This window comes from Osmia lignaria, chromosome 10 (genome assembly GCF_051020975.1).
Source record: "Osmia lignaria lignaria isolate PbOS001 chromosome 10, iyOsmLign1, whole genome shotgun sequence".
Lineage (NCBI taxonomy): Eukaryota > Metazoa > Arthropoda > Insecta > Hymenoptera > Megachilidae > Osmia > Osmia lignaria.
The window spans coordinates 13866333-13894072 of NC_135041.1; the positions used below are offsets into that span (position 1 = coordinate 13866333).

The 27740-nt window shown below is 29.9% G+C and overlaps 5 protein-coding genes across 14 annotated transcripts; 3 read left to right on the forward strand and 2 right to left on the reverse strand.

The window, feature by feature from the left end:
• The first annotated feature begins 415 nt into the window (after nt 1–415).
• Nucleotides 416–7967, forward strand: lqfR (clathrin interactor lqfR). 2 transcript variants are annotated; one of them, XM_034336078.2, is made up of 8 exons: nt 416–858; nt 2589–2668; nt 3037–3158; nt 3252–3634; nt 3710–3923; nt 4081–4576; nt 4649–4795; nt 5039–7967. In XM_034336078.2, the coding sequence occupies exons 1-8, from the start codon at nt 818–820 to the stop codon at nt 7855–7857; spliced, it is 4302 nt and encodes a 1433-aa protein (XP_034191969.2). In that variant the 5' UTR covers nt 416–817; the 3' UTR covers nt 7858–7967. The 2 variants fall into 2 exon arrangements, with proteins under 2 accessions (XP_034191969.2, XP_034191960.2); XM_034336069.2 differs by having other exon boundaries at nt 417–858; nt 3994–4576; nt 5039–7963.
• A 4161-nt stretch (nt 7968–12128) lies between these two features.
• Nucleotides 12129–14424, reverse strand: Nop56 (Nop56 ribonucleoprotein). Its single transcript, XM_034336090.2, has 3 exons — nt 14189–14424; nt 13466–14037; nt 12129–13373 (listed from the first exon to the last, which is right to left on the reverse strand). Exons 1-3 carry the CDS (start codon nt 14189–14191, stop codon nt 12458–12460), a joined length of 1491 nt encoding a protein of 496 aa, XP_034191981.1. The 5' UTR covers nt 14192–14424; the 3' UTR covers nt 12129–12457.
• A 241-nt stretch (nt 14425–14665) lies between these two features.
• Bub3 (mitotic checkpoint protein Bub3) lies at nt 14666–16333 on the forward strand. 5 transcript variants are annotated; one of them, XM_034336104.2, is made up of 5 exons: nt 14666–14700; nt 14983–15178; nt 15376–15445; nt 15517–15827; nt 15929–16333. In XM_034336104.2, the coding sequence occupies exons 1-5, from the start codon at nt 14681–14683 to the stop codon at nt 16331–16333; spliced, it is 1002 nt and encodes a 333-aa protein (XP_034191995.1). In that variant the 5' UTR covers nt 14666–14680. The 5 variants fall into 5 exon arrangements, with proteins under 5 accessions (XP_034191995.1, XP_034192032.1, XP_034192015.1 ...); XM_034336141.2 differs by having other exon boundaries at nt 14668–14719; XM_034336124.2 differs by having other exon boundaries at nt 14673–14749.
• On the reverse strand, nt 16057–20620 carry DPCoAC (dephosphocoenzyme A carrier). 3 transcript variants are annotated; one of them, XM_034338722.2, is made up of 6 exons: nt 20260–20620; nt 19447–19597; nt 18916–19244; nt 18504–18769; nt 18071–18245; nt 16057–17974 (listed from the first exon to the last, which is right to left on the reverse strand). In XM_034338722.2, the coding sequence occupies exons 2-6, from the start codon at nt 19519–19521 to the stop codon at nt 17827–17829; spliced, it is 993 nt and encodes a 330-aa protein (XP_034194613.1). In that variant the 5' UTR covers nt 19522–19597; nt 20260–20620; the 3' UTR covers nt 16057–17826. The 3 variants fall into 3 exon arrangements, with proteins under 3 accessions (XP_034194613.1, XP_034194629.1, XP_034194620.1); XM_034338738.2 differs by lacking the exon at nt 20260–20620 and adding an exon at nt 19746–19887; XM_034338729.2 differs by lacking the exon at nt 20260–20620 and adding an exon at nt 19674–19740.
• On the forward strand, nt 18682–26885 carry Tbc1d8-9 (TBC1 domain family member 8/9). 3 transcript variants are annotated; one of them, XM_034338707.2, is made up of 20 exons: nt 18682–18791; nt 21020–21470; nt 22052–22218; nt 22287–22460; nt 22532–22628; nt 22704–22893; nt 22971–23047; nt 23110–23166; nt 23238–23442; nt 23509–23714; nt 23791–24071; nt 24142–24345; nt 24420–24751; nt 24909–25064; nt 25145–25330; nt 25408–25596; nt 25774–25936; nt 26005–26340; nt 26411–26529; nt 26608–26885. In XM_034338707.2, exons 2-20 carry the CDS (start codon nt 21427–21429, stop codon nt 26824–26826), a joined length of 3402 nt encoding a protein of 1133 aa, XP_034194598.1. In that variant the 5' UTR covers nt 18682–18791; nt 21020–21426; the 3' UTR covers nt 26827–26885. The 3 variants fall into 3 exon arrangements, with proteins under 3 accessions (XP_034194598.1, XP_034194602.1, XP_076546818.1); XM_034338711.2 differs by having other exon boundaries at nt 26432–26529; XM_076690703.1 differs by lacking the exons at nt 26005–26340; nt 26411–26529 and having other exon boundaries at nt 26578–26751.
• The last annotated feature ends 855 nt before the right edge of the window (nt 26886–27740 follow it).

Sequence of the window (27740 nt, forward strand, 5' to 3'; positions counted from 1 at the left end):
TAAAGATTTTCTGAAATTGATTAATGAACAACATCTAAGTTATATTTAAAAACAAAACAAAAAAACAAAGAATAATACGTTTAATTTTTTTATTTCTGCTAAAAAATATGCTGTTGTGTTGTTTTATTATTGTATTTATGTATACGTAGTAAAATGATAAACAAGCAAAATTTTATTTACATACAATCTTTCATTAAAGAAATAAGTATTTATTACGACGACAATAATATAAAAGTATCTAATAAAGTAAAATAGTGAAAATTTACATATTTATGTGATTACTGATATAGTTTTTAAATAATCAGTTGGCAATGATACAAAAAGAAATATGTTATACTTAAATATAAACATATTGAACTACAAAAAACAATGTTTCTATTTTAAATAATAAAATATACATGGACAATTAATAAAATAATATTAATAGGTATTTTATATTTGTCAAGGTGAACGTATTTTATGATCCATAAGATTCATAGATGAAATTCATTCTGATAGTTTAAACAGTTGAAGGTTTTTAGTTAACAACAGTTAACAATCACGCGAAATTGTATCGTGGAAAGATAAAGTGTTACGTAGTGGAAAGAGTCGTGATAATGAAAAGTGAGGTTGGCAGAAGTAAAACACCTGTGACGATTATTTAGTTTAATGGAACGTGGAAGGGATAACATGGCCACCGCCTGGTGACGTTCGTTCGCCGTTGCTGTCGCGATATCAAATGCCCCCGAAAAACAGCTGGTGAACATTTATCAGTGTAAGTTGAGTTGCCTTTTACGCGAAAAACGCGTATTTTATTCAGTGAGAAGTGTAAAGTACGATGATGAACATGTGGAAAGTGCGGGAGTTAATGGATAAGGCGTAAGTATTATTAAGTCAGTTGCATGCGCTCTAACCTTGCTTTTACTTTTTTCAACGCATTCCACTCTAGTTGCTTCGATACGCTGCACGAGTTTTCGTTTATCCCTAATTCTGTACTCTTTTAATAATTAATAATTATTTTACCTGCATTCATTAACATACCACTGGAATCTATCCAATCGCATGTATGAACATTTTGTTCCAATGTTACAGAATTTTGTATAAAATAAGTAAAAGATTTCGTAAATGTACATGTTTTCATACGAATCTATTGCGTGATCGTTTATGGCAATTATGCATATTATTATATTATCCGGATAGGTTATACAAGAATGATTAATCAGTTTATTGATTATAAATTTTTAGCTTTACATAACATTAAGCATCATTTATAATTTTAAGGAAAACGCTTTTGGAACTGTAAAATAACGAAATACTTGTTCACTTTTTTTCCTTTCCATTATACACTTCGGTAATTATCTTGCAAATTTTTCATTTGTTTATCTGTCAATTACGTGTTATTAATACACAACGGTAAATATACAACGGTAAATTTTTATGTAAACAGTGAAGTATGTAATTGCATAACTATCATATTGTTTGTTTTTATTACGTTTATATTCGTTATTCGAGCTAAACTTTTATTTATTGCTTTGTTAGTTATACATATTTGTCTTTACTTCCCGAGAAAACAAATTTTCAAAATTATTCCTATTGTTTTTTCCTTCAGTAAAACTGTAAGAAGAAAAAGTAACTTTTTTGTCATGACAGAGACTGAAATTAGCCGATGTTTCCTTTTTTACAATAAATCATTAATGATTTAATGTATTGTTTATATCAGTTTGTTATTTGCACTTTTTTTTGTTTAGAAGGACGTCAGGTTATCATGTATAATTTTCATCTGTTAAGTTACGCTTTCGTGCAATTTCGGTCAACGCGCCTATAAAATATGCGTCAAAATCGAAAGTTAAAGAAATTTGATGTTCGGGAGAACGTTCATTGCCTTATATGTGTCTTTTTTTCTTTTTGGATAATTATAAAATTTATAAGCATTGTTACGACATCGGTTTTTTATTTATCGTTTATGCGTACACGTATATAACATTGAATCGAATAGCGGTTCTCAATATTTATGTATTTGTTTTACTTCTATTCAATCATTCTATTTCTGCTTTTATCGATATTTAACATCGCAGGTACGAGGGATCGAAAACGCGAGATTCTTCTCGATTCGTGGGAATCGAGAATCGGAAGGACACCATTATCTCTAACAGCACTTTTTGAATAATAGTCGAAGATTCTCGATTCCATACATGATTATTATTTAAAATTTTTATTTGTAATAAAGCATTTAACTTCGAAATAAACATGAAGGTTCTATGTTGCGCAATCATTTCTTATCAGAAAAATGTTTAAGAAAAGATAAATCTAAATAAGATGTTATATACATACACTTAACATTTTCGTACACTTCCCTTGAAAAGAATACATTTTTGTTGTATTATTGAAAACTGAAAAGTATTTGTGTGTGTGAATAAGGGCGTAAAGTTATTGCACAATTAACAGGTGTTCATATGATCTACACCAATACAGTGAAAGTAATTTTATTTTGGAATTTAATAGTATCGTCATATATATACACACACATACACACTGTTTCATAGTATTTATACAAGATATCAAAGTATATTTATCGCTATATATATAAATAAATAATGTTAATTTGACAGGACTAACGTAGTAATGAACTACACGGAAACAGAGGCCAAAGTTCGAGAAGCAACAAATGATGATGCTTGGGGTCCAACAGGTACGGCTTTTAAATTTAAATAAATGTGTTTTAAAAATTATGTTGTCTAAACTATCACATTAATTGATAATTATTGGAAAAACTTGTGAAGTTTAATATTACGAAGATAAAGTAACATTTATTGATCGAACGTTATTTTTATTTGCAGCATAATAATTTTATACGCTCGGAATCCGATATTCTATTAAAAGATAATATAAAATAAATGTAAATAAATTATTAGTAATACTATGCTTTGTTTAATGGATTTCTTTGATTATTTAGTAAATTATTTATTGTACTCGTACTTTTACGACTGTTTGGTAACTTTATCTTTTGCCGAAGTTTGATACATGGTGAAATTAATTGTACCGTATATATTACTTCAGGGGCAATGATGCAAGAACTGGCTCAAGCTACATTCACGTACGAGCAGTTTCCCGAGGTAATGTCCATGTTATGGAAAAGGATGTTGCAAGAAAATAAACGAAATTGGCGTCGAACGTATAAGGTATGTTCACTACGCAGAGCTTATTTCTCCTATAGATATCATTCGAGAAATGTACATATTTATTATTTAAAATGTTGTCTCTATTTTTTCTAGTCTCTTCTACTGTTGAATTATCTAGTTCGCAATGGTTCAGAAAGAGTAGTTACATCGTCTAGAGAACACATTTATGATCTGAAATCTTTAGAGAATTATACCTGCATCGATGAATTCGGCAAAGATCAAGGGATAAACATTAGACACAAAGTTAGGGAATTAATTGATTTCATTCAAGATGATGACAAATTGCGAGAAGAGAGGAAGAAAGCTAAGAAAAATAAGGATAAATACGTGGGTTTGTCGAGCGAAGCAATGGGTATGAGATTCGGTGGCGGTGATAGATGGACGGATAGTCCAAAATGGGGTAAAAGTAGTATAGATGCTTACAACGATTGGGATCGAGATAGTCGAGGGAAAGGATTTGAGGATACAAATAACAGGTAAATTTGAACTTCTGTATATTCTCCAAAATTAAATATCTCTATTATTATTTTATCTTTCCATAAATGTAATAGCGATGATGGTGAAAGAGAAGATTCTGATAATGATGTTCATCCAAGTCCAAAAAGAGGAGGAAGAGAATATAGAGATACAATGGATAACATAGATCGTATTAATAAGACAGCTGCATCTACAGTTTCGACAAATGCTTCACCAGCTCGTATGCCAAGGGCTATTAAAAAAGTAGATTTAGGAGCAGCTGCAAATTATGGAAGAGAACAGTCCAATGTAAGTGATGAAATTTCGTATAAAAGAAATTATTGTACATTTTTATAACATGTATAAATGAAATTTACAGAATGGTATATCTGGATCCCAAAATAATTCTCTGTCTATCAAACAAAAAAGTAAAAATGATATTCTAAATGATATTTTTGATTCTCAGAATGAGAATAATACTAAATCAGTTGTTGATGATGACGAAGATGATGATGATGATCACGATGATAATGATGATGATTTTAATCCAAGAGCAAATACTCAACCTGCTGTACAGACTCCAAGTGCAAATGCAGATTTCGGTGATTTTACTAGTGCATTTGGTACACCGTCTGTAAAAACGAAAGACAGTAACGACGAATTCGCAGATTTTACATCTGCCTTTAATTCTTCTGTTACGATATCAAATCATCAGATGCAGTCGCAATCGTCGCAAGCGCAAATAAATTTGATAGGAACAGCAATACCAAATATTAATAGTTCGATAACGGATAATGTAAATAACGCAATGTTTATGAATACTCAATCGGTTAGCACGCCTCCTTTTACGTCTCTGACTTCTGGAAATACATTTTCTCAAAATCCTAGTATGGATAGTAATGTATTTGACACTTTGCAACCGCAAATGCTCAGCAACCAGCAAACGGTAAACAATAATACAGGTACGCTAGTAAAATTTCTCAGAAATTAATTAATATTTACAATTACATTAATATATAATTGTTTCTGTATAGCATCTTCAAATACGGATCTTTTATCAGACTTAGATAGTTTAAATTCTTTGAGCGCCGCCGGTTCAATGGATAGGCGAACGGATAATGCTAACTCTAATTTCTTCATGAATATGAATTCGACAACACCTGTCGCCGTTAATCATGGAGGTGAGAATATTTTGTTTTTTTGATATAATTATACTAATCATATTATACTCCTCGTTACAAGAAAATGTATACTCGTTGCGTAAATATAGCGCGGTCGTTAATCGGATTACGATATGTTACTTGTTCAGATAAATTATTTTTTTTTTTCTATGGTTTAAAGAAAGTATAAATTTTATGCATGTTTTAATGTTGCGAATATATTTGAAGATAATGTAATGCCCCCAAGAAAGACTTTCCTTACAGCATCCAAGAGGGAAAAAAGCATCGCTTCAACTGAAAATCTTTCGAAACACGCCGCAAATCGACTTTTGGAAGAATTGTGTTCCTCCGTGGGTTCAATCAAAAATCAGAATAGTTTGGAGAAACTGAAATCATATATTTCTGATTATGTTAAATATTTTCCAGGCCCGCTTACTCCGCAAAAATATAGTAATCTTGATTTCGATTTAGAAATCGATCCAATGTTACATGGAAAAATTTTAGAAGAAGTTATTGAAAAATTTGATCATAATTGGCCATTAAGAGAAAATACTTTAGATCCGATATTAAAACAGCTGGTCATTGTTGAGGGTAGCACATTAGCAGTGTTTAATGAAACTTTAATCGCTTTAACTTCTGCTTTAAAAGAAACTAAGGATAGAAAAAGAATGTTTACAATTTCAATAATTTTGGTAGAATTAATGAAAAGTGATGCATTGTTTTCTGCAATAATAGACGCATGTAAGTGTCGAATGCAAAACAAAATGCAACAGGAGGAATTTGATGAAACATGGCGAAACACGATACAAATTTTAATTTCGTTACCCAGTCGTGTAGCTAATAAATTGGAAAATAATACATTCGATAGTTTTTCTCTTCCGATGTATTTTAAAGCAATAAGTTTTTATATAGTTCGGGCAATTTCCTTTATAAGCGTTGGTTCGCATTATGGTATCACAGCAGATACAAAATCACTCTCATTTTTAATCAACAAATTGGTGATTACTGCAAAATCAGAAAATTTCTTACCTCTTATTGAAATTTTAACAGAATGGTGTTTCCAAAATAAAAATAATGAACGAAATACGATAGAAAATATATTAAGAACACTAGATACATCTAGTATTGAACCAGTAGCAGTATTATTTTTAAAACACTCCAGTATACACTTTGGAGTGTATCAAATTTTTGGAAATTTAATATCAGATTCGAATTGGAAGTACACGTTAACGACAAAAATTCCCTTAATGTGTTACTATGACAATAATAATTTAGTAATAAACTTAATATCATATTTAGCAGAATTTTTAAATAGAGATCACATCTTGATTGATTTATTAATGAAACTTTTGGATGTTTGGGGTGATAAAAGTGCTTTAAATCATACTTCTTTAGAGCAGCATACATATATTACTAAATTAATAATTATGTGTATAAGAAAATCAAAACGGTATTTAAATTGGAATCAAAAAATTGATATTCAAGCATTATTAGCTTCCGGTATGTCGAATCACCTCCAATGCACTCATATTATTTTAAGAGCGATAGGAATGTCTGTTGGTGAAATTTTCACTCAAGAATTATTTGAATCAGAGAATGGACAAAAACTTTCCTTTGATTATAACGGTATGCCAACTGAAGTAATAGAATTAGTTGAATCATTGAAAAAACTACATGTAGTAACAAGTTCAGAAACAGAGAAACACGCTAAAGTGAATGATCTAGTTTTTGAAGATATTGAATTTAACACATTAGGTGACAAGAAAATGTACGAATTAGGTATTGAATGTAACATTTTGCCTAAAAATGTGGTAGAAATGAAACGTAATAGTAAAAATGCAGAAACAGATTTGAGAGAATCAATTACTTCGTTTGAAATCATTTCAAAAGATAATGTAACAAATGAAAGCAATATTGAAAGTAATTCAGAAATTGATAGTGATGATGATTTAGTACCATACGATATGTCCTATGATACAAAGATCAGCGAAAAATTACGACCAGCCTATTTGCGGGATCTGCGCGATAATTTAGAAAATGAAAAAACTTCAACAAACCCAGATATTTTTTTGGAATCTCTAAAAGTTTCTGAGGAATTAATATTATCTCAATTACCAGGCGACGACGAATCTTTTGCAATTGAATTATTGCGACTTTTTATCGTGCTTAAAGAAATTTGTTATGTAGAAAATTTTGAAATATTAAAATTCAAATCTTGCGTAGCTATAGTGACTATTTATCCTAAAGAATGTGCTGAATTCTTGTGTAAACAGTTTTATATGGATCTAGATATGTATTCTGTAAGTCAAAGATTATTCTTCTTAGATGTATTGGCAGAATCAGCAAGAAGATTATCAAAGATTCCAGTTAATAAAGATAAAGAAGATACAGTTAGTAAAGCAAAAGTAAATCCAAAAAAGAAAAAAGTTTCAGACAAAGTATCACTTTTCATTAATACAGAAAGTAGTCAGCGACATAGAGTATTATATAGCGATGATTTTGAAGATTTTGAGATGATGGAAGATCAAATTACAGATTGGTCTGAAATTATTAATAAAAGAATTGAATCAAATACAAAAAGGTATACACATACAATGAAACCTTTGAAAACGTTTAAAAACAAATTTGGAAATGTGGCATCTTCATTTTTTTATCCTTTGTTATATGGATTTGGTAAACAAGGCACTTGTTTAAATAGTGGATCACAGATCTTCTTAGATCAAGAAAACATCTTACTAATTCAGTTCTTGAAAACATTATCCACTATAATGGTAGCAGCACAAAATTGTCTATTAGCTTCAAAACTGGGCAAAGAAATTTTAGAATTATCATGGACATTGAGATATCATGATCAAGCAAAAGTTAGGATGTCAGTGATAGAAAATGTTGAAGCTGTATTAATCGCAGTGCCTAAAGATGTAATCATGAACGAATTATTTGAAACAGTTCTTGAAATAAGACAATGGCTTCTAGATTCGTTTCAAAATGTGATCTGTGGTGATCATGACAAAGAATGTAGGAGTTCAGCTGCTAGAGCCGTATTTTTAATCGACTCCATTATAGGTTCAACATTTTTAAAATGAACTATAATTAAATAAAAAATGTTAATATAAGTTAAATAATACGACAACGAAAATATTGCAAGAAAAAGTAAAATAATTTTAGAAGATTTCAAACATTTTGTATAGCTTATATTAAAAGTTTGTTAAATAAGATAGAGTTTTGTAAAATTTATTTCTGTATTATTTAAAATATATGTAAAAGCATTAAAATAATTTTTGAAACTTAAAGTACAAGTTAAAACTATTGCTTAACGATAGTAGCTAATAACTATTTAAGTTTAGCTGATAATAACTGTATTTTACTAACTTGTAAGAATTTGTACCTCTTTGTCACTTTATGCAATAATTTTATATAACTAAAAAACTATAACGAAATATTGAAAAAAATATATGTTATTAAAACTAAAAGAAATGTCACATTTAGGATCAATTGGATTATCACCAGTTACAAATCTTCTTACTCCTACATCAACCAATTCCAAAAGTCAAACATCAAGTAATACTTCCATACAAGTTGGTTCTACATGGGCTGGTTCAGGATTAAACATAGATCTTGATAATATTATGGGCAGTAAAATTAAGCAATCAGGGCCGGCACCAACAATGAATCAATTAGCAAGTAATAGCCCACAACATCAAGCTAATGTTATTGGTGAGTAATTTGTATTACATTAAAATAAATATCCCTTACCAAAGAAAATCCCATTATTTTAGCATCACCAACAATGGGATATACATCACCTATGATTCAATCTCAACAACAGAAACAACAACATGTAAATCCAGCATTTTTTCCTGCATTTCAATGAAATGTTTTTAATAAATCAAGGCTGATGTTAACAAAACCTGAGTACATACATGAAATAATTTGGAGTTAAAACAACCAGAACCTGTTATGAACGGTATATTTATTTAATAAGAAACAGAGACAAATTTTCTATTTTCTGGGTGAAGCAATCTCATTAAACAGGATGCAGTTGTAAAGAATTGCATGTCTGCAAATGTCACAGCAAAATGGTCAATGAAGTATATGTATATTATATAATCATGTGTTCATAAACAGGTAAAGAAAATTACATTCAATTGTTCACTTTAGTATACTTTTCAGTTCAATGATTTATTAATATTTTATTTACGAAATTTCTTACAATTGTTTTATTTTTATCCAAAAGTTAAAAAGAAATTACAGTTTATTTGAAAGTGCATCTAATTCGGATGAGTGCTATATAAAGTATAAAATTACTTTTAACATTCAGAGCAGCTCTATCGATTAAGTTTTAGTATACGAGTACATATTTGTTAAAGTGATAATTCTAAATAACATGCGTTCCCACTAACATTCCACCATATATAAAAGTATTGCACTTTTTTTCTTAACGAACATTTATTATTTGAAAATCATGGGGGAACAAATTTAGGCAGACTTGTCTTCAATCTTTTATATACATGTGTATAATGTAAATTGAACGAATCAAGATTATGCCTTACATGTATAATGTATTATAAGAATGTGTGCATGAAAGAGAGTTATAGATGCTCACAAAAGTGTAGTATACTTAATTACCATTGGACATAAAACAGTATGTTAAATGTTGTTTGAAATCTTTGAAAAACAAAAAATGCTTTTACAGGGGTTGAATACAGAAAATAGAATAATTGCAGTTTTTAGAAAGCTGCATAATATAGCTTAATAACGTAAGAATGTATAAACGATTTCAATTTTTTACTATGACTTCTAGACATTGATGATATTCGTCTATAAAGAAAAAAACGGAACAGACGCAATAACATCCATTAATAATAAGTGCTTCCCTGTAACAGTTAGTTTTGCACGAAAAAAAAAGTTCTGTAAAATTAATATTATTAAAAAAGATATAAATATGTATGAAAGCATGATGCAGGATACAACAGAGAGCTTAGTGTCTTAAAAAGAAGCACAGAAGCACAAATTCAGCGCAATGAAATGTTTTATGCGCCTCAAAAGCGTTCTACTCAGCATGGTGATTTAATAATACATATTTATGGTCCATTGTAAATTATTTAAGGACTTCGCAGTTACATAATTATATAATTATAAAAGAAAATTTTAATCATCTTTATGATTGAATGATATTCTAGAATTTTTGTAAAGTAGGTGGAAAAAGTAAAGATTAAGTAGCGTTTTCTTAGCTCTTTGTTACTAACAATGAAGAAGTGCATATCTTTCGAAATAATTGTTCGTACGATTATTAAGAGAAAGGAAGATAATTTTCAATAATTAGGTATTAATTAAATAGATTATTAAGTTGTATTTACTTTTATGTGTGCTGTTTATTAGTACTTGATTTTACATATATACATATATATATATATATATCTTTGCTGCATGATACTGAAATATATCTTAGAATTATTTGTTATATTGATATTTAAATGTTAAAAATATTTATTTGTAAAAGAATGTTGAAAACTTGACTGCATGCTATGTTTGTTATTTTTGTTTACCGTAACAAATCTTTGAAATAGCATAATTTTATTTGCCCGTTATATTTTAATACATAATGATAGATGTTATATTTCTCTGTTATTTATAAAAGTAAAACTTGCAAGGTATTTCAGAATTTGCAGCAAAGTTAGAATTTGTATTTACAGATGTTCATGAATGAATGATTTAGTACATAATCTATTGCTTTCATAGAATGTGTATTACTGTATTAGTATCTATAGGACAGGTGCCCAAAAAACATATTTCATATGGTTGAAAGTATTTTATCTTTGTCAAACAGTGGTATTGTTATGTTGTCATCAAATTTTGTTTAAATCATTTCTCATAATGTTAATGTGGAATTAACTTACAGGCTTCTATACGAGTATCAGAGACTGAATCTTGTAAAGGAAAATAGCCCTTTACATTTTCCATTATTTGAGTATTTTATATAAAATGTACTACTCGATGTAGATGGGAATATATTTTTAAAGTATTAAAATATACGTATGTATGTATGCAGCAATATACATACATATGTATTAGTGTACAAACATAAATGAATATAGTCAATATAATAAAATGCGGTACTACCATCAATTAAACCACATGAAAAACTAACATAGAAGAGGCACGATTATCGTTTAGAATTACAGAGGCCTTTATATAGTGAAATTGCATTAAACCTAGAATCATTGAAATTAAAATGAAATTTTTTCTTTGTTAGTAAATAGGTTTTATAAATTTGTACACAGGATATTAGTAGAGTTATAGATTCAGAATTCGACAAGCAGAACGTGAAGATATCATTTTATTGAATTATATTTGTTACAAATTTCTGTTTAAGTGTATGATTATATATTTCTATGCTGTCTGCGCGCGATTATATTTTTCAATCTACGTTTTACAAATTGATGAAATGCATTAATGATTTATACTAGACGTTTAATTGTTAAAAACAAAACTTAATAAAACTTTTTAATGTTCTATTCCATATGTGTAAAACGAATTATAATTGTATTAACGAAGTATTTTTAACTTAAAAAAAAAAGCATTAAATTGAAACTTTTAAGCAATATGTGTGTGTATATATATATATATATATATATATATGTATTGGTACATATCAATATTAATCGCGCGTTTAGAATTTATAGCTGCAAGTTACATATAATTTTATGTAAAAAATACTATAGAATTGAAAATTATTGTTCCTCTGATGATATTCAGGACAGTCATTATGATATATACATATATATAGATGCGAATGGTGGTAAATGGCTCACTTGTCGATTTTTGACTGCATATTATTTACGTTAGTTGCGGTATTTGTAATTATTAATTTAGGTATTTATACTTACATCACAGTTTTATCGTTATTAAATGCTCATTGGTGCTGGTGTTATATTAATTAACATTAATTTAATTTCATTTTGAATATTTCAAAGTACCTTTTCCTTTAGCAGTACCTAATTCACTATCCCCTTGTTTCATATTCTTCTTCAAAAGTTGTAATGACATTCTATTTACTTTCAACATAAAACATTAAAAATTTTTAAATATACAAGTATAAATTATTTTAAAATTTAATAAAATGTTAGAAAAATTTTAAAATATTTTTGGCATGCTTGCATACAAACATATTTTTCTTAGTTTTTGTTTGTTACTTATAACTGTATTTAATAAATAAAGTTTTTACAAACTTTGTGCATAAAAGAATAAAATAACCGAGATTATAAATCTATGTATAAATGGATACATATGTACATATATATATATATATATATATTTATTGTTAATATTGTACATACATGTTGCAATAGTAAGGAACAGGAAAATAATATACAATGGAATCAATGCATGATCCACGTGACCATTTAAGTTACAAAAGATTATATTTTACAGTTATCCATTCAGAAATAATACATAATTTTTAATGAAAACATAAGCCAATTATGTAATGTTCGAAAAAATATGTCTTCAAACATAATTCTTTAATAAGAATATGCAGTTACTAATATACAATAAACTAAGTAAGGATTTAAAAATTTGCAATTAGATTTGTTTAGAATATATAAAAATGTTTGAAATTTTAGTCTGATATACCATTTCTATCATTCATTGAATAAGGAAAATTAATATTATTGTTATAGGTTTTCACTCATCAGAACCCAAACTTTTGGACTTCTTTTTCTTCTTTTTTTTGACTGGTTCTTCAGATTGTTCTAAAACTCCATTTTCAATAAATCCATTTTCCTTTCCATGTTCTAACACTTCACCTTCACTTTTTCGTTTTTTATCTTTTTTCTTCTTTTTCTTTTTAGGTGATTCTTGTTCCATACTAGCTATTATGTGTGCAGCTTCTTGCAATGCTTCTTTCATTACATCTATATTCTTTTTAGGTATTTCACCAGTTTCATAGAATTTCAATCTATCTTCCACCTGTTGTCGTAATTTCTCACCAAAAACACTAGTTGGTATGTCAGTAAAACAGTCGATTCTTGAGGCTATTGAACACTTATTCGCAAGGTACCTCGAGATTCTACCTTTATTTTTTGCGCCTGCACGGCCAATGAAAGTCGAATGAAATAGTAATCCATATTTTGGAGTGTTGCCCCTTGTTTTTAATGCTCTAAATAAGGCCTTTTCTGCCCCTAATATTTGTACAGTAGAGGCAGGATATTTGGCTAAATTTGTAAGAGATCCAGCATGCGCTATTAGTCTAGCTCCTACTTGATCGCCTATTAATGTAGCCAAATTCGGCGCTACTCCTGCCATTTTAGATCTCAAATACTCCGCTAATTGCTTTCTATAATCAGCCAAGGCAATAACGCGCGCTGCAAACATTTCAATGTTAAGAAGATCAACAGGACTGATGTCCATTCCCATTGATGATTTTGATGCATCAATAATTGCTTGAGCTTTGGCACTGTCCATAACAATTTCTTCCAAGGCTTCTAATTTTTCATCTGTAAGTTCTTTTCTGTTTTTTATAGCTTGTGCAACTTTGGCATACATATAATTTTCAGGAACTATTTTCACAAGTTCTGGAAAATGATAACTATACCATTCCCTGTAATTAATATATGTATAAGTACATATGTATAATTTTGAAAATATGATATTTGAATTTATAAAAATTAGTTTTATACCCTAAGTATGTACCTTATACGCATACTGAATGTATTGACATCTTTGTCTAACTGGTCCAACAAAGCTATACTTTGTATAATCATATTATCTACACGATTAACATTGAATTTCACTTTAGCTCTAGAGTAGCTATGGCCAAGTCCAAGCTGTGCAATTCCAGAACTTTTAGAAGTGAAACCTTTTACCAAATTATGAAAATGAAATCTGATTCCTCTAATGATTTCTGGGACAACACCAGTGTGATCACATTTTATGCCTAATGCTTCGGTAATACTAGCTCCAAGTTTTGGGTCTGCTACACCTAGAACTATTTTGTCATTTTTGCCAGCTTTTGGTACACATGAATCTAAAAATAGCTGTAAATCTTCTGGAACAACCCCTTCGGAAATATTGTTTATACTTTCAAGAGCTGCCAAAGCAGTTTTGAAAGGTGAAAATCCAATTAGTTTTACAACTGAATGAAAGCGTTGGAGATCTGTAACTGATGCTTCAACTTGAGGCAATAACATTCCTACCTCTTCAAACTCCTTAACATAGAACAAGGCATAGCCAGCAGCATGTTCAAACAAGATGTAAAGTTTAGACTGAAATAAAATTATTTTCTTATAAGACATAAAAATTGCTACACTAGGCGTTGCTTCATTTAAGTTAAAACATCATTTTACAAAAAATATGTATTTAATAAAAGACTATATTTAAAATTGTTTTTATAATACAATTAAAATATTAACTTACCATGCTGCTTGTATTTTATATTCCATTCAATATTTCTGAACAATTAATTTATATAAATCCATATAAAATGTCTATACGGTATTACTAGGGTTAGGAAGCGACCATGTGTACCGGATGTCGTATAAACAGAAAGAAAGATGGAGTTTTTGATACTTCCTGAGATTTAAATTCCTAATGCTTTCACATGAAATTTGTATTATTTCTCTAGCCATTCATTAAGATTTAGTTATAAAGCGATTATATATATGTATGTTTAAAAACTATATTAATTTAACGATATATATTCATGTTATATATGTTCAGACTCATCATTTATACAGTTTAGTCTAGTATGTGTTTGTCTATATATATACCGTAGTTCACCAGAGTCCATAACTGCGAAAAGACCAGTTTTCGTTCTTCGCGCATCTCCAGTACGCATCTTCGCCCTGATTGGCGAAGCAGAGAGCTCGCTGCGTTCCCCCACCATCTTCCAACCTGCGCATCGCAGTTATGGACTCTGGTGAACTGCGGTATATGTATATTTATTATGTACAGTGGATGACATATCTTCTTTTTAGAGTATTTAAATTTCACTTACATTAATTTATATTTAGTCATATCAATAGTTAAATATTATATAAATTTATATTATCATTGAGAATAGGTATACTTTAATTTCATTGTTAAGAGCAATCATTTTGTAATATGTAAATGTTTTTTTTCCGTTTGTAGGTTATGTTTATTTGCACTGTTTGGTTTAGTGCATGTAAATAGTTCTTACAGGTTTTCTTGTTTGTCTGTTTTTCTTCAAGAATGGAGTCCCGGACGGAATTTAAAATAAAGTCACCTCCAACCGATGCAATTTCGGCGGTAGAATTTGGTCCGAATTCGACACAGTTTCTTCTTGTTTCTTCATGGGATAGTACAGTGCGGTTGTATGATATTCATGCCAATACTATGAGATTAAAATATAATCATGATTTGCCAGTTCTAGATGTTGCATTTCAGGTAATTATAAGTTCATCAAACTGTCTGTTTATTTTATATTTTCACATATAATTGTGCTTTCATATGATAAACAAATTACAAAAATTTCAGTACATTTCAATTTTTATAAAAATCTAAATGTAATATAATGCTACAATATATCTTGTATTATTAATTTATCTTATTTCATAATAACATAATATTAATGTTTTTAATAGGATGCTGTTCATGCTTACAGCGGTGGTTTAGGAAATACCCTAAAGATGTATGATATTAACAGCAATACTGGTATTAATATTTTTCATAATCGTTTACTTTTTGAAATAAAAGAACCAAAATAAAGTTAAATTATTTTGTAGAATCAGTAATGGGAACACATGATAAACCAATTAGGAAAATTGAATATTGTGCTGCTGTAAATGCAATATTAACTGGTGGTTGGGATGCAGCAGTAAAACTTTGGGATCCCAGAACACCTACCTGTGTAGGTAGTTATTTACAACCCGATGTTGTTCTGGCTTTATCTGTATGTGGAGATAAATTTGTAGTAGGCACAGCTAAACGAAAAGTATGTATCTGGGATTTGAGAAACATGGCTGGTATGTTTCAAAGACGTGAAAGCAGTTTGAAGTATCAAACACGTTGTATCAAAGGTTTCCCTAATGAACAAGTGAGTCTTATGTTTTACAAATTAAATAGCATTAAAGAATTATGTCAGTTTCATTTAGTATTAAATAAATAACTATATTTTAATTTTTCAATGATTTTCAGGGATATGTTCTTAGTAGTATAGAAGGCCGTGTTGCTGTTGAATATCTTGATACTACGCCGGAAGCACAAAAAAAGAAATATGCTTTTAAATGTCACAGAATAAAGGAAAATAATGTAGAACATATATATCCAGTAAATGCTATTAGTTTTCATTCGACATATAATACATTTGCAACTGGTGGTTCGGATGGTTACGTGAATATTTGGGATGGTTTTAACAAAAAGCGTTTGTGTCAATTTCATAGATATAATGCTGGTGTTGCTGCCCTTAGTTTTAGCCATGATGGTTCTGTGCTTGCCATAGGAGTATCATATTTAAATGAAGCTGAAATTCCGCCAGGTGGAAATGATGAGAGGGAAATTTATATACGATATGTGAATGATCAAGAAACTAAACCAAAATAATACCACACTGTTATAAACAATTTTGTACAAAAGAAATAGATTAACAATTTTTTAATTATACCGAAGCCTTTTCAAACACTGATAACCAGTTTGTAATATATATATACTGATAATGTTCTATTTTACATTTTTATATCTTAAACAATTGACTGATGACAAATTCTGCAAACGAATCAATGAACTGTTCAGAATTATTATTATTAGACTAGTCAAATATGAATAAAATATTTTTTAGTAAGCACGTCCTAAATAAAGTAATTTTTTTTGTTATTATAATTAGCTATTTCGATAGTTTATTTCATAAGATAAATATTGATATGCATTATTGTTTATTTCATGTTTCACAATCATTATTATTACTAAAAGAAAAACTTATTTGCATAACAAGTTTTATTATTTATTTCATTTTGAAATAATATTACATTTAATTAATATTTAATATATCAATTATAAATATATCTGTTAAATGTTTAATAATAACATTTTGTTTGTTAAAATGTATTTGGATATAATTTCTACAAAAATAGCAAATAATTAAATATATTATTTAAAGTTAATGCACATTAAAAAATCTGTTCGTAGGGAACTTGAAAGTCCATAAAGTTTATATTTGAATTAATTGACCAATCGAATTTAATTAAACAACAAAATAAAATTTTACGAAGTAAGATTAATATTGTAAATATGTACAACATTAAAATAAGTCCGAGTATTATAAAGTTATAATACGTTACAGAGCGTGATGTAAAAAAAATAGACGTGACAAATATTTACTGGAAATACTATACTCCTTTACAAATAATTGTGCTAGTCATTAATAATATTGCACATTATATTTATGACACATTATTGTCAAAATTAATTTTCTTATTAGGATGGTTTCATATTATACAGAATTTGACATTACTAATTAATTAATGATACAAAACAATTATTGCCTACTTTATAATAATTTAAAAATATTTCTGTTATATAGTATGTATTTCTTAGAAAAAGAAAATATTAAATTTTTAGGGATTTTCTTAAAATTGTTTCTGTATTAATTAGAAATATAAACATATATTTTGTATCATTAATTATAGAATGAAAAATTACAAGGGCAATAGTGTCAAATTTGATATACAATATACATATATTAATAATAAACTGAAAATGAATACTTGTGTCTCGCTGACTTCTTCAGACTTCTATGACATGTATTTTTTTCCAGTTGGTTAACAGTTTTTTATAACATTTTAAATAACAATATATATATACATGAATCATTTGTACTAATATTCTCCCTGCCCTTTGAAACACGCCCTTTGAAAATTATAAATGAAAATTCATTGTATTTACTACTTTGTTAATTATTTTTTGTAGTTCAAAGGACTTTCCAGCAGATAAAAGTGTATTCTTGTATATGTATAATTGATGTTCTATGTTAACGAATAATTAGTAGTTTCTTTTTAGTTTTTCTAATTGCATATGGTACTTAATAACATATCTTTATATTAATTTTGTGAGTTATTTTGACGGACAATAAATTTCCTTAATGCATCGCGAATCGTATCGTGCGTAGCAAAACTGATTCCTACAGCGATTGGGCCTTTCACCCAATTCATGCTCAATCCTTTATAGAAGGCCATTATACCTTCTTCTCTGAAAATTATTAAATACAATATACATATTTAGAGAGAGAGGACGTATTTAAGTATAAAAAATATGTAAGTTTTATTACATATATTTGAAACTTACTTGTAAATTTTCATTACAGTCGACTTAATTGTATGATAATCTTGTCCCTTGATTGCCGAGGTCTGCATTCTTCTCCGAACGATGTCCAACGGATAGCTGCTAGTCTGAGCAATCATTCCGGCAATGCCGCCGCAAATCAGTGATGTCGAGAAGTCAGGAATAGCCACCGTGTACACTATTCATCGACACGTAGCCATCATCGAACAATGAAGCACGTACTTGAAAAATGCCGCCATAGGACTTGTCTCAACAAGCGTCGCTATTAAAGTAAGTACTGTCCCAATATCGGGAAACAGTCCCGATGTGACCCACGGCTACCCTGCTTTACGATCATACACGAGCCACTATTGTTCGTATAAATCACGATTTTTTTTTGTCTTTGCGTGTAAGCACCGTCACGGCGTAAAACTAGCTTGTGAAATTATCGACTCACCAGTCAACAGATTCCTAAGTAGGTCGTAGGTGAAGAAGCTACATCCAGCGTAGGGAATGACACCGAGTAATGTTGCAGGAAATCCACGGTAATAGGCTAATATTCCCTCTTCCATGTAAATACGTACAAAAATCTGTCGCAATGTTCTATATTCAGCCTTCTGTGTTACAGCCATCCTTGCTCTCATTAAATCCAGAGGGTAAGTTGTACCTTGAGATGTTATACCCGCCAATGAACCAGCAAGAAAGTTTAATCCAGGTTTTCCTCTGAACATGAATATGTTTGAAAGTAAGTAATTCTACTATTATAAATATTGTTTTAAGTAAATAATATGCCGAACATTTTCATAAATATTAACAGAAGAAAAATTATTATAAATAATAATTTAAAAGAGAAGTACGTTGCGCGTTACCTTTCTGATCCATTTATTCCTAGAATTCTCTTCCACTGTTCATGAGCTGTGAACTGAACAGCAGAATATGGAATAATTCTAACCATAGTTGCACTATTTCCACGCCATAGGCTCAGTAAACCCTCTGTTTTAAGAGTTTTTATCAAAAAATTAATCGCTGCTCTTGCCGAATATTTTTGGTTCGAAATTTGAAAGTTTATTTTTGTGCGATCCAAAGGTGCTATAGTTGTTTTTGCCAATGCTCCTGCAATGGCACCTGATACCAAGCTTGTCCATACCCTTTGTGTATTCGAAATTCCATCGGTTCCAATATGTTTTTCTTCTTTCTTCTGAAATACACAATTTAATGTTGTGTATTATATAGCTGAATATCAGATTTTCCATTGACTGAAATTAGATATACAGTGAAATTCAAATTTGTAAAATATATATTGAAAATACAATTTAATGCATCGAGTAATTCATTTTATTTAACTGTAAATTTCTAATTTAATACAATAATAGTCCAATAAAGTATACTTTATTACTTACTCTGACATCTTTGTCCTGTAAATTCATTTCCATTGAAAGAGATGCTTCTTTTATCGTATCCACTACTACAGACATTTGCACTTTTTCTTTACAATTATTTAACTAATTTGAAGATGGCAAGTTTCTTTAGTACATCACTTTGCAGAATTTTCTGTAAATAAATAAAATTTATTAATATTTTATATACTGGTATAAGTTGAAAGGATTTATTTTTGAAATATTCTGACATTGATCCAATTACAACTCAATGTAACATGTAGATTCACAATTAATCACTAGATTAAATTTTATTTACATGCCTTATCACTTATTGCTTTTATCTTATGACAGAACACGGAAAATCCTTGAACATATTGTAGACAAAATATGTTTAATTACAGATAATTCAATGCAACTTAATTATGTAACAGAGACACGCATGAAAACATTTTATGTATTGCAAATTATTTTTCTTAAAACAACTGATATTATAAATGTATGAATGTGTTTTAGTTTCCCAACTTAAATAAACAGTTTATATCTATAACTGAAACATATAATATAGACTTATATAATGTATAATAATATGTTAGAAAAACTTATACATATTTCATAGGACTATAATTAACATGATGAAGTATGTATTTAAAAAGTTGGGCACTTTTTACTGCAGTCATAATTTTAGTTTGAGATTTACAGCCATAAACAATTTTTGCGTTCTCACTGGCGTAATCATAATCGATATTATGTATATATGTATCAAGTGAATTAAATGCTGTTCAATTTAAAGCTCGAATCGGTCAACACGTTAATTAAAAATAAAGAAATCTATACCTTTGTTAATTGCATGCGAGATCAGCGTCACAAATAATCTATTTCTTTTACACTTTAGCACTAATGTAAATACAGATCGGAGCATTCAGCACCGATTAAAATACATTACATTATCACACAGGCGCCACAAAGTCTGATTTGTCATTACGTTAAATCTGTTCACAATGATCTTTCGTATGTACATACAACTGCTATTAAAGCGTAATTACATCACAATATTACTATTGCCAAGATTACATACATCGTATACATTAATATGCATGAAATATCTATGTATATATAAACTTTGTTAAGTACTTTAATTATGAACGAAACAAACACTTTTACGCGTGACCTTCGATCGTAATGGGTTACACGTTACAGATGGCAGTAGCAGTGAACACTTTTGAATTGTTATTTATACCATAGTTCACCAGAGTCCATAACTGCGAAAAGACCAGTTTTCGTTCTTTGCGCATCTCCAGTACGCATCTTCGCCCTGATTGGCGATACTCCCAAACGAAGTGGAAAGCGATTAGCAGAGAGCTCGCTGCGTTCCCCCACCATCTTCCAACCTGCGCGTCGCAGTTATGGACTCTGGTGAACTGCGGTATATTTATTTGTTTCTTGATTTTCTTTCGTCTTCTTTTTCTTCGCCCATTGAACATTGAACTCCGACCCGTAATCCTTGTACTACTTGGACGCTGTCGCCTCCATGGCCGTTTTGACTTTTGATATTTTCGTTGTTGTTCTATATTATGAGTTTTTAATTCTTTTACAGAATCAAGAACCTTGAAGAACTGCCGCGTTGTGTTACACAAGCATAGTGGGGCGTAGGTAAAAAGGAACTTTATCAACAGTGGGAATCTTATCGACCTACGGAACCTATATTACCATCAGCCCACAATGATTTGTTTTTGTTTTTAGACATAAAAATAAAAGACAAGTTCCATTACTTTGTCTTACTTTCAGTCTTGCCAACTTCTAGATTGTCGGCGAGGGAGGCGCACTAGCGCCGCTCCTTACACGCCCGCAAAAGGGATTTGTAGTAAAGTTCGTGGTGGTGTTTATCTTTGGCAAGTGTTTTTTTTCCTTTTCAACAGACGGAGAATTTTGTAAGTGTCTTGGGTAAAGACTGTTTGAATTTGTATCGTTAGTGCCATATGTGCTGGAAGAACGGTGGTCAATATGTGGGTGAAGCCACAAGAAGTTCTACTGGCAAATGCTTTATGGTAAATTGATACATGTACACAAAGATCTATGTTTTGTTACAATTACTGTTTACATCGTATGTCAAAGACAGCTGACAGTACACTTCACTTTGTAATTCTTTACTAACTCATACATGCTGGATTAAACGAGCAGATTCTTTCAACAGAAATCTGGTTAATAATTTTGCTTAGCGATGCTATTTGTTTACATTCTGAATAAGCTGTCGAAATTGAAAATGTATGTTTATTAAACGAGCATGCTAACTGAAATTCTATGTAGCTTTAGAATTATACATCATTATTGTATTTTCCTGAATTGCCACGCAATATATGACCACAAATGGCAATACATTACATGCGGAAGATACGGTTTATTCCCGATAAGAGACATTCACGCTATTGTAATAAACTTCGACCAATTATCTACATGTATTCCTAAAATAAACATTTTTTACAAATGCAGAATTATTTTTTTAATGTTACTAATTATGTAAAGTGAATTTTTAATTTATAACATTTCTAATCTTCCGTATTTGTATTACATATAATAGAGTTCAATAAAATAAAGGAAATAATTTTGTACCTTTAATTTTATTATATAGGATAACAGAACAAGCAACTGTATATTTTGTTTTACAACGTCGTAAAGGACATGGAAAAACAAAAGGTTTTACTTCTATTATAGTAGGGACATTGGATAGTGTCTTAGACACTAAACCTCCACCTTTTAGAATATTACATCAAACCCCATCATCTGAAGTTTATTGGGGTAAGAAAACTAGAAATTTTCTATGATTTTTAGTATAAAAAAATGAAATGTTTTTAAAATTCGTATAGAAATTGCATGTTCCTTGACTCACGAAGAAATCTTACAAGATTGGGAATGGCTGAATTCGAATTTAATGGATACTTTAAAATCATTTGACACGGAAGAAGAAATTACTGAATTTGTTTGCTGCAAAATACAATCTATTATTGCAAACAATGTTCCTGACAGTCAATTTGCAGATGGTAAACCAATGACTTAATTTAAAGATAAAACTTTCATATATGTAAGTAATAAAATATAATACTATTCACAGAGGAGGATCCACAGTCATTTAAAACTGTGTCCTTTAAATTTCACCAACTGTTCAATATACCAAAGGAGGATAAGTTGGTTAATTATTACTCTTGCAGGTACTTGTAATTAAGTTATAAATGCGGATAGTTTAAATAAAATGTTTTATAAAATATACTATTGCATTGTTTTAGCTATTGGAAATCTCGTTTACCTAGACAAGGATGGCTCTATTTATCTGTACATCATATGTGTTTTTATGCCTATATTTTGGCAAGGGAAACAAAATTAATTATAAGATGGGCAGATATTACTGAACTAAGTAAAACTAATTCCATCCTATTTCCGGACAGTATACGTGTTGTAACAAGAGACAATAAAGAGGTGAATAATATGTTACAGTATTCGTTACTTGTAATACCGAATTGTTATGTAACAGGTATTGTATCTTTTTTTTTTAGCATTATTTTTCAATGTTTCTTCATAAATCAGAGACATACTCATTAATGGAGCAACTTACAAATATTGCTATGAAAAGGTAGGATTATTGATCTCTTAAAGAACGAAAATTCGAAAGATAATAATTTTTATTTTCGGCAGACTTATAGACGAAAAAAGCGGCTTCAACGAGGATAGAGAATTGTTAAATAAATTAAGGTACTTAAAAACATTTTAATACTTTCGGATAACGTTTGTTCGTATTAATAATAGTAACGTAACATTTTTAGCAAGAATGTACCTAAAAAGCCCTCTTTTTTAAAAAGAGACCTTGATGCAAGAGCGCATTCTGAAGCTTATAGATTACAATTTCGATTACCAGGAACTGAGAAGTTGGATGGTTGTATTGATGCAACGTTATGGACACCGTACAATAAAAGATATGTTTGGGGGAAAATTTATCTCTCTCAAAATTATCTTTGTTTCGAAAGCAGGGTAAATATTTGAACAAATATGAAATACAAGATTGTATAGTAATATGATGTATACATATCAATTTAGGTAAGAGGATTAGTAAGTTTAGTTATACCTCTGAGAGAAGTAAAGCTGACAGAACGTGCTGAAAATCAATCATTTAGTACAGGAATAGATAAATCTATTTTAGTTACAACGGAGCGATCGTCGTTTTTATTTGCTCAAATTCATGATAGGGATTTTGTTGTTCAAAAAATATCGGAATTATTAGCAAGATCTCAACTGTCCAATTTGTAAGTCATCTTGTTTCCTATTTAATGTTATTATTTCCGGGATGTATTTCACCCGGTATATTTTATTTTACAACAGGGGTGGAGATAACGCGTTCTCTCTAAATAGTCAAAACGACAGTAGTAGCGAAAAAGCTAAATCAGTTAACTGGAAATCTCAACCACCATTAATGACTTTATTTAAAGCCCCGCTAAGTAGTGAAGCAGCATTAAAACAGGAAGCTAAAGAAAAACAATGGGAACTCCATTTTGCGGAATACGGAAGAGGTGTTACAATGTATAGGACAACGGAAACGGCAAAACTAATAATTCAAGGTGTACCACAAACCCTTAGAGGAGAAGTTTGGCTTACATTTTCTGGTATTATAATAAATATTATATAAGAATATGATATAAGAATACAATAAATATAACTTTAAGTCATTTCTAGGTGCTTTGAATGAAATGGTAATGAATCCAGGACTTTATAAATCATTGGTCAACCAATCATTGGGCAAATCGTGTCAAGCAAATGAGGAAATAGAAAGAGATTTACATAGATCGTTACCCGAACATCCAGCATTTCAGTCCGACACTGGTATTAGCGCGCTAAGAAGAGTTCTTTCTGCGTATGCATGGAAAAATCCGCAAATTGGTAAAACTGAAATTTCTTATAATTATTAGTGAGTGTAAAGGGTTTACAAAATTTTATGATTTCTTTTGGGGCAGGTTATTGTCAGGCAATGAATATAGTAGCTTCAGTTCTGTTAATCTACTGTTCGGAGGAATCTGCGTTCTGGCAGCTATGTAATGTCTGCGAATCGTTGTTACCCGATTATTATGATAGACGAGTAGTTGGCGCTCTCGTTGATCAAGGTCTTTTAGAAGAATTAGCTGCCGAACATTTACCAACATTACATGCTAGATTACAGGAACTTGGTCTAATCAAAGTCATATCGCTTTCGTGGTTTTTAACAATATTTTTAAGCGTTATGCCAACTAGCAGTGCCGTAAATATAATGGACTGCTTCTTCTATGATGGTGCAAAAGTAATATTTCAGGTATAACATCTTGTACAAGCCGATATATTATTTTCCATTCTTTAATTATTTCCTCTTAGTAAAAATATCAAACTTTATTGATATCCTTTCTAATGAATACAGAATAAAGTACATACAGAAGAAATTTGAAGTAAACAGGTCTTTCTTCCTGTGTCAGATAGCATTAACAGTACTGGAATGGAATCAAGATAAGTTACTTAATTGTCGCGACGATGGTGAAGCAATGCAATTGTTAACTGATTATCTCGGCGGTGTGTACAATGACGATGGCCCTATACTTCCTAGACCAGTTGACAGTGCTACTCCTAATAGAGTAAGAACGTTTTTACATAAATGTTATCTATAACATCAACATATAAATTCGAATTACATTATAATCATTGCTTATTTTAGAGTATATCTATTCAGACCTTAATATACGAAGCGTATTCGAGATATGGATCTTTAACTATCGGTGGAATAGAAAGACTTCGTCTAAAACATAGACTTAGAGTAGTTCAAAGTTTAGAAGAGGGAATCGAAAAGAACGTAATTAGAAGTGTTATTGTTGATAAATATATGACAATGGAAGAATTACAGGTATTATAAATATATATATATATATATATATATTTTTTTTTTTCTAAATACTTTTCACAGTAAATTGATATTTTTAGGATCTATTGAGTTTAGTCAGAGAAGAATTAATGAGTCAACGAAAATCGGAACCCGATCGTTATGATCCAACCCAACCACCTTATGAAGCATATAAGGTAGACTTTGAATTATTTAGAATATTATTTGGTGGCTTATCTCTCTGGGGGAAATGTAGTCAGGCTGAATCTCTTGCTGCCCGGTTATTCCGTGTAAGTTAATTAAATTTTACAAAATGTTTGTTAGTTTCTAATTGCAGTTAATTTAATGAAAGAAAACAATCTATTATATAATATATTAGAGAATTAACATCCATGTGTATCTTAATTTTGTATCGAATAAGATCAAGCAAATACAGAAAATGTTTATAAGTACTATTGTACTATCAGTTAATGGATCGTAACCGTGATGGTCTGCTAAACTTTCGGGAATTAGTACAAGCTATCGGGATGACAACAACTGCCGATTTAACGCAAAGGTTAAAACTATTGTATACCCTCCATTTACCACCGTTACTTACACCTGTTGATTTTGAATCGCCAACGCATTCTGGTAAGTATTATTTCTAAATATTTATTATATAATTATGTTAAATAAGTTAAATGCATTGTTAATATCAGATGGCGCAGAAGTAGCGGCAGAAGCTACAGATTTTTTTGATAGTATGGAACAAAGTGTTGCTTCCTTAGAAATGCCAATTAGCTTAGCTGAAGAACCGACTATAGGTACTCTGTCTCGTTCAACGAGTTTGAACAGTCAGCAAGGAGATCAATCATGGGAAGTTCAAAGTATGGGTAGCTTACGTTCAATGGTAGCATCGAAAGATAGCCCATTGGATTTAAAAACTGTACCAAAAATGTCACAACGACACTTCATAGCATTATGGAAAACACTTTATGATATGTTCCCCGCACAGCCGGAAGAACAAGAAACTTATCATTGCATAGCTTCAATAGGTAAATGAAACGTAGTGTCGTAATACATATTTCATACTGAGTAAAGAAATCTTAATGATTTTATATATAGGTACACTTTTACTTCAATTAGGAGATGTTGGTAAAAAGTTTTATGTTGATCGAGACGAATCCGAAGACAGTTTACTTTTAGCTGCTACTTCTGCTCAACAATCATCAATGATTGAACGGGTGTGTATTTTATACATATACTAATTAAGATATTTTATATTAATGCAGTGTACATCTTACGCGAACCACTGTTTTTAGTCGCCTGATCGCAATGGAAATCCGTCAAGTATAATCTCATCTACCGACCCCGATTGGTCAATAAGCGTTGAACAGTTCCTGGCATCTGCCTTAACAGGTCAAGCAATAGTAGATTTTTTTAGTAAACGAACAGATCTTACCGAAGCAATTGCAACTTTAAAAAATCGTCGATTCAATCGCGTTCATTCCTTATCAGATACTCCTGTGTTGAACATATGATACACAGACTTGACCATGTATAAAAATAGTGTAAGATATATATAAAATTTATAAAGTGATAGATTGCCTTAAATAATTGACCAGCAATTTCATTTCCTAAGGAAATTTCTACATTTATTCCAATTAGACAAACAAATCTTCATTTAAAAAATAGTTTGCTAATGTAAAAAACCGTTTTTGTAATAGAATAATAGTAATTAACAAATTTCAATGTACTTCTACAAATACTTTTTGAATTTCACGTATTATTCACTTGCTTAGTTATTTAATCTATAATGTTTCGTTTTAGTAGGCATATCTATGAATACACACATTATATGTATACTAGATTATATAGATCTGCAATTTTTGAATATGCATGAATTTATTGGCCTATTGTAGTAATTATAATATTCATCAAAATTGAAATAATATCCTATAGCATGTACTCAGGGTAATGTTTAAAGACAGTTCCATTACTTTTAAACACTGTTTATGCATAAAAGTCAATTTCCCGTATGATACAAATATTTTTTAGAATTAAATTGTTTTGAACCTTTACAAGTTACCACATTTTGCCAAATATGAGTGATCTATGCACAAAATGATAAGGTATTAGTGCTGTCATTTAACTAGAGGTTGATTATGTAATTCTCCTTTAGCGTTTGAATACACAACTAACTGTGAAAATCAATATAACAATGAATATTTTAATTGTCAGCTTTGATAAATAAGATTCGTGTGTGATAAGTCAAGATTTTAAAACGCTATAATTAGCTATGACTATATTCATATTATATAAAAAGTTTAAACAAGTACTAAATATCTCTTTAAAATATTTACAAATTTTACTAATTCTTATTATTCAAGGTGTTATATGTATAAAACAAAGATGCTCTATATTTTGACCTGCCTGTAAACACTTTTGTTAAATG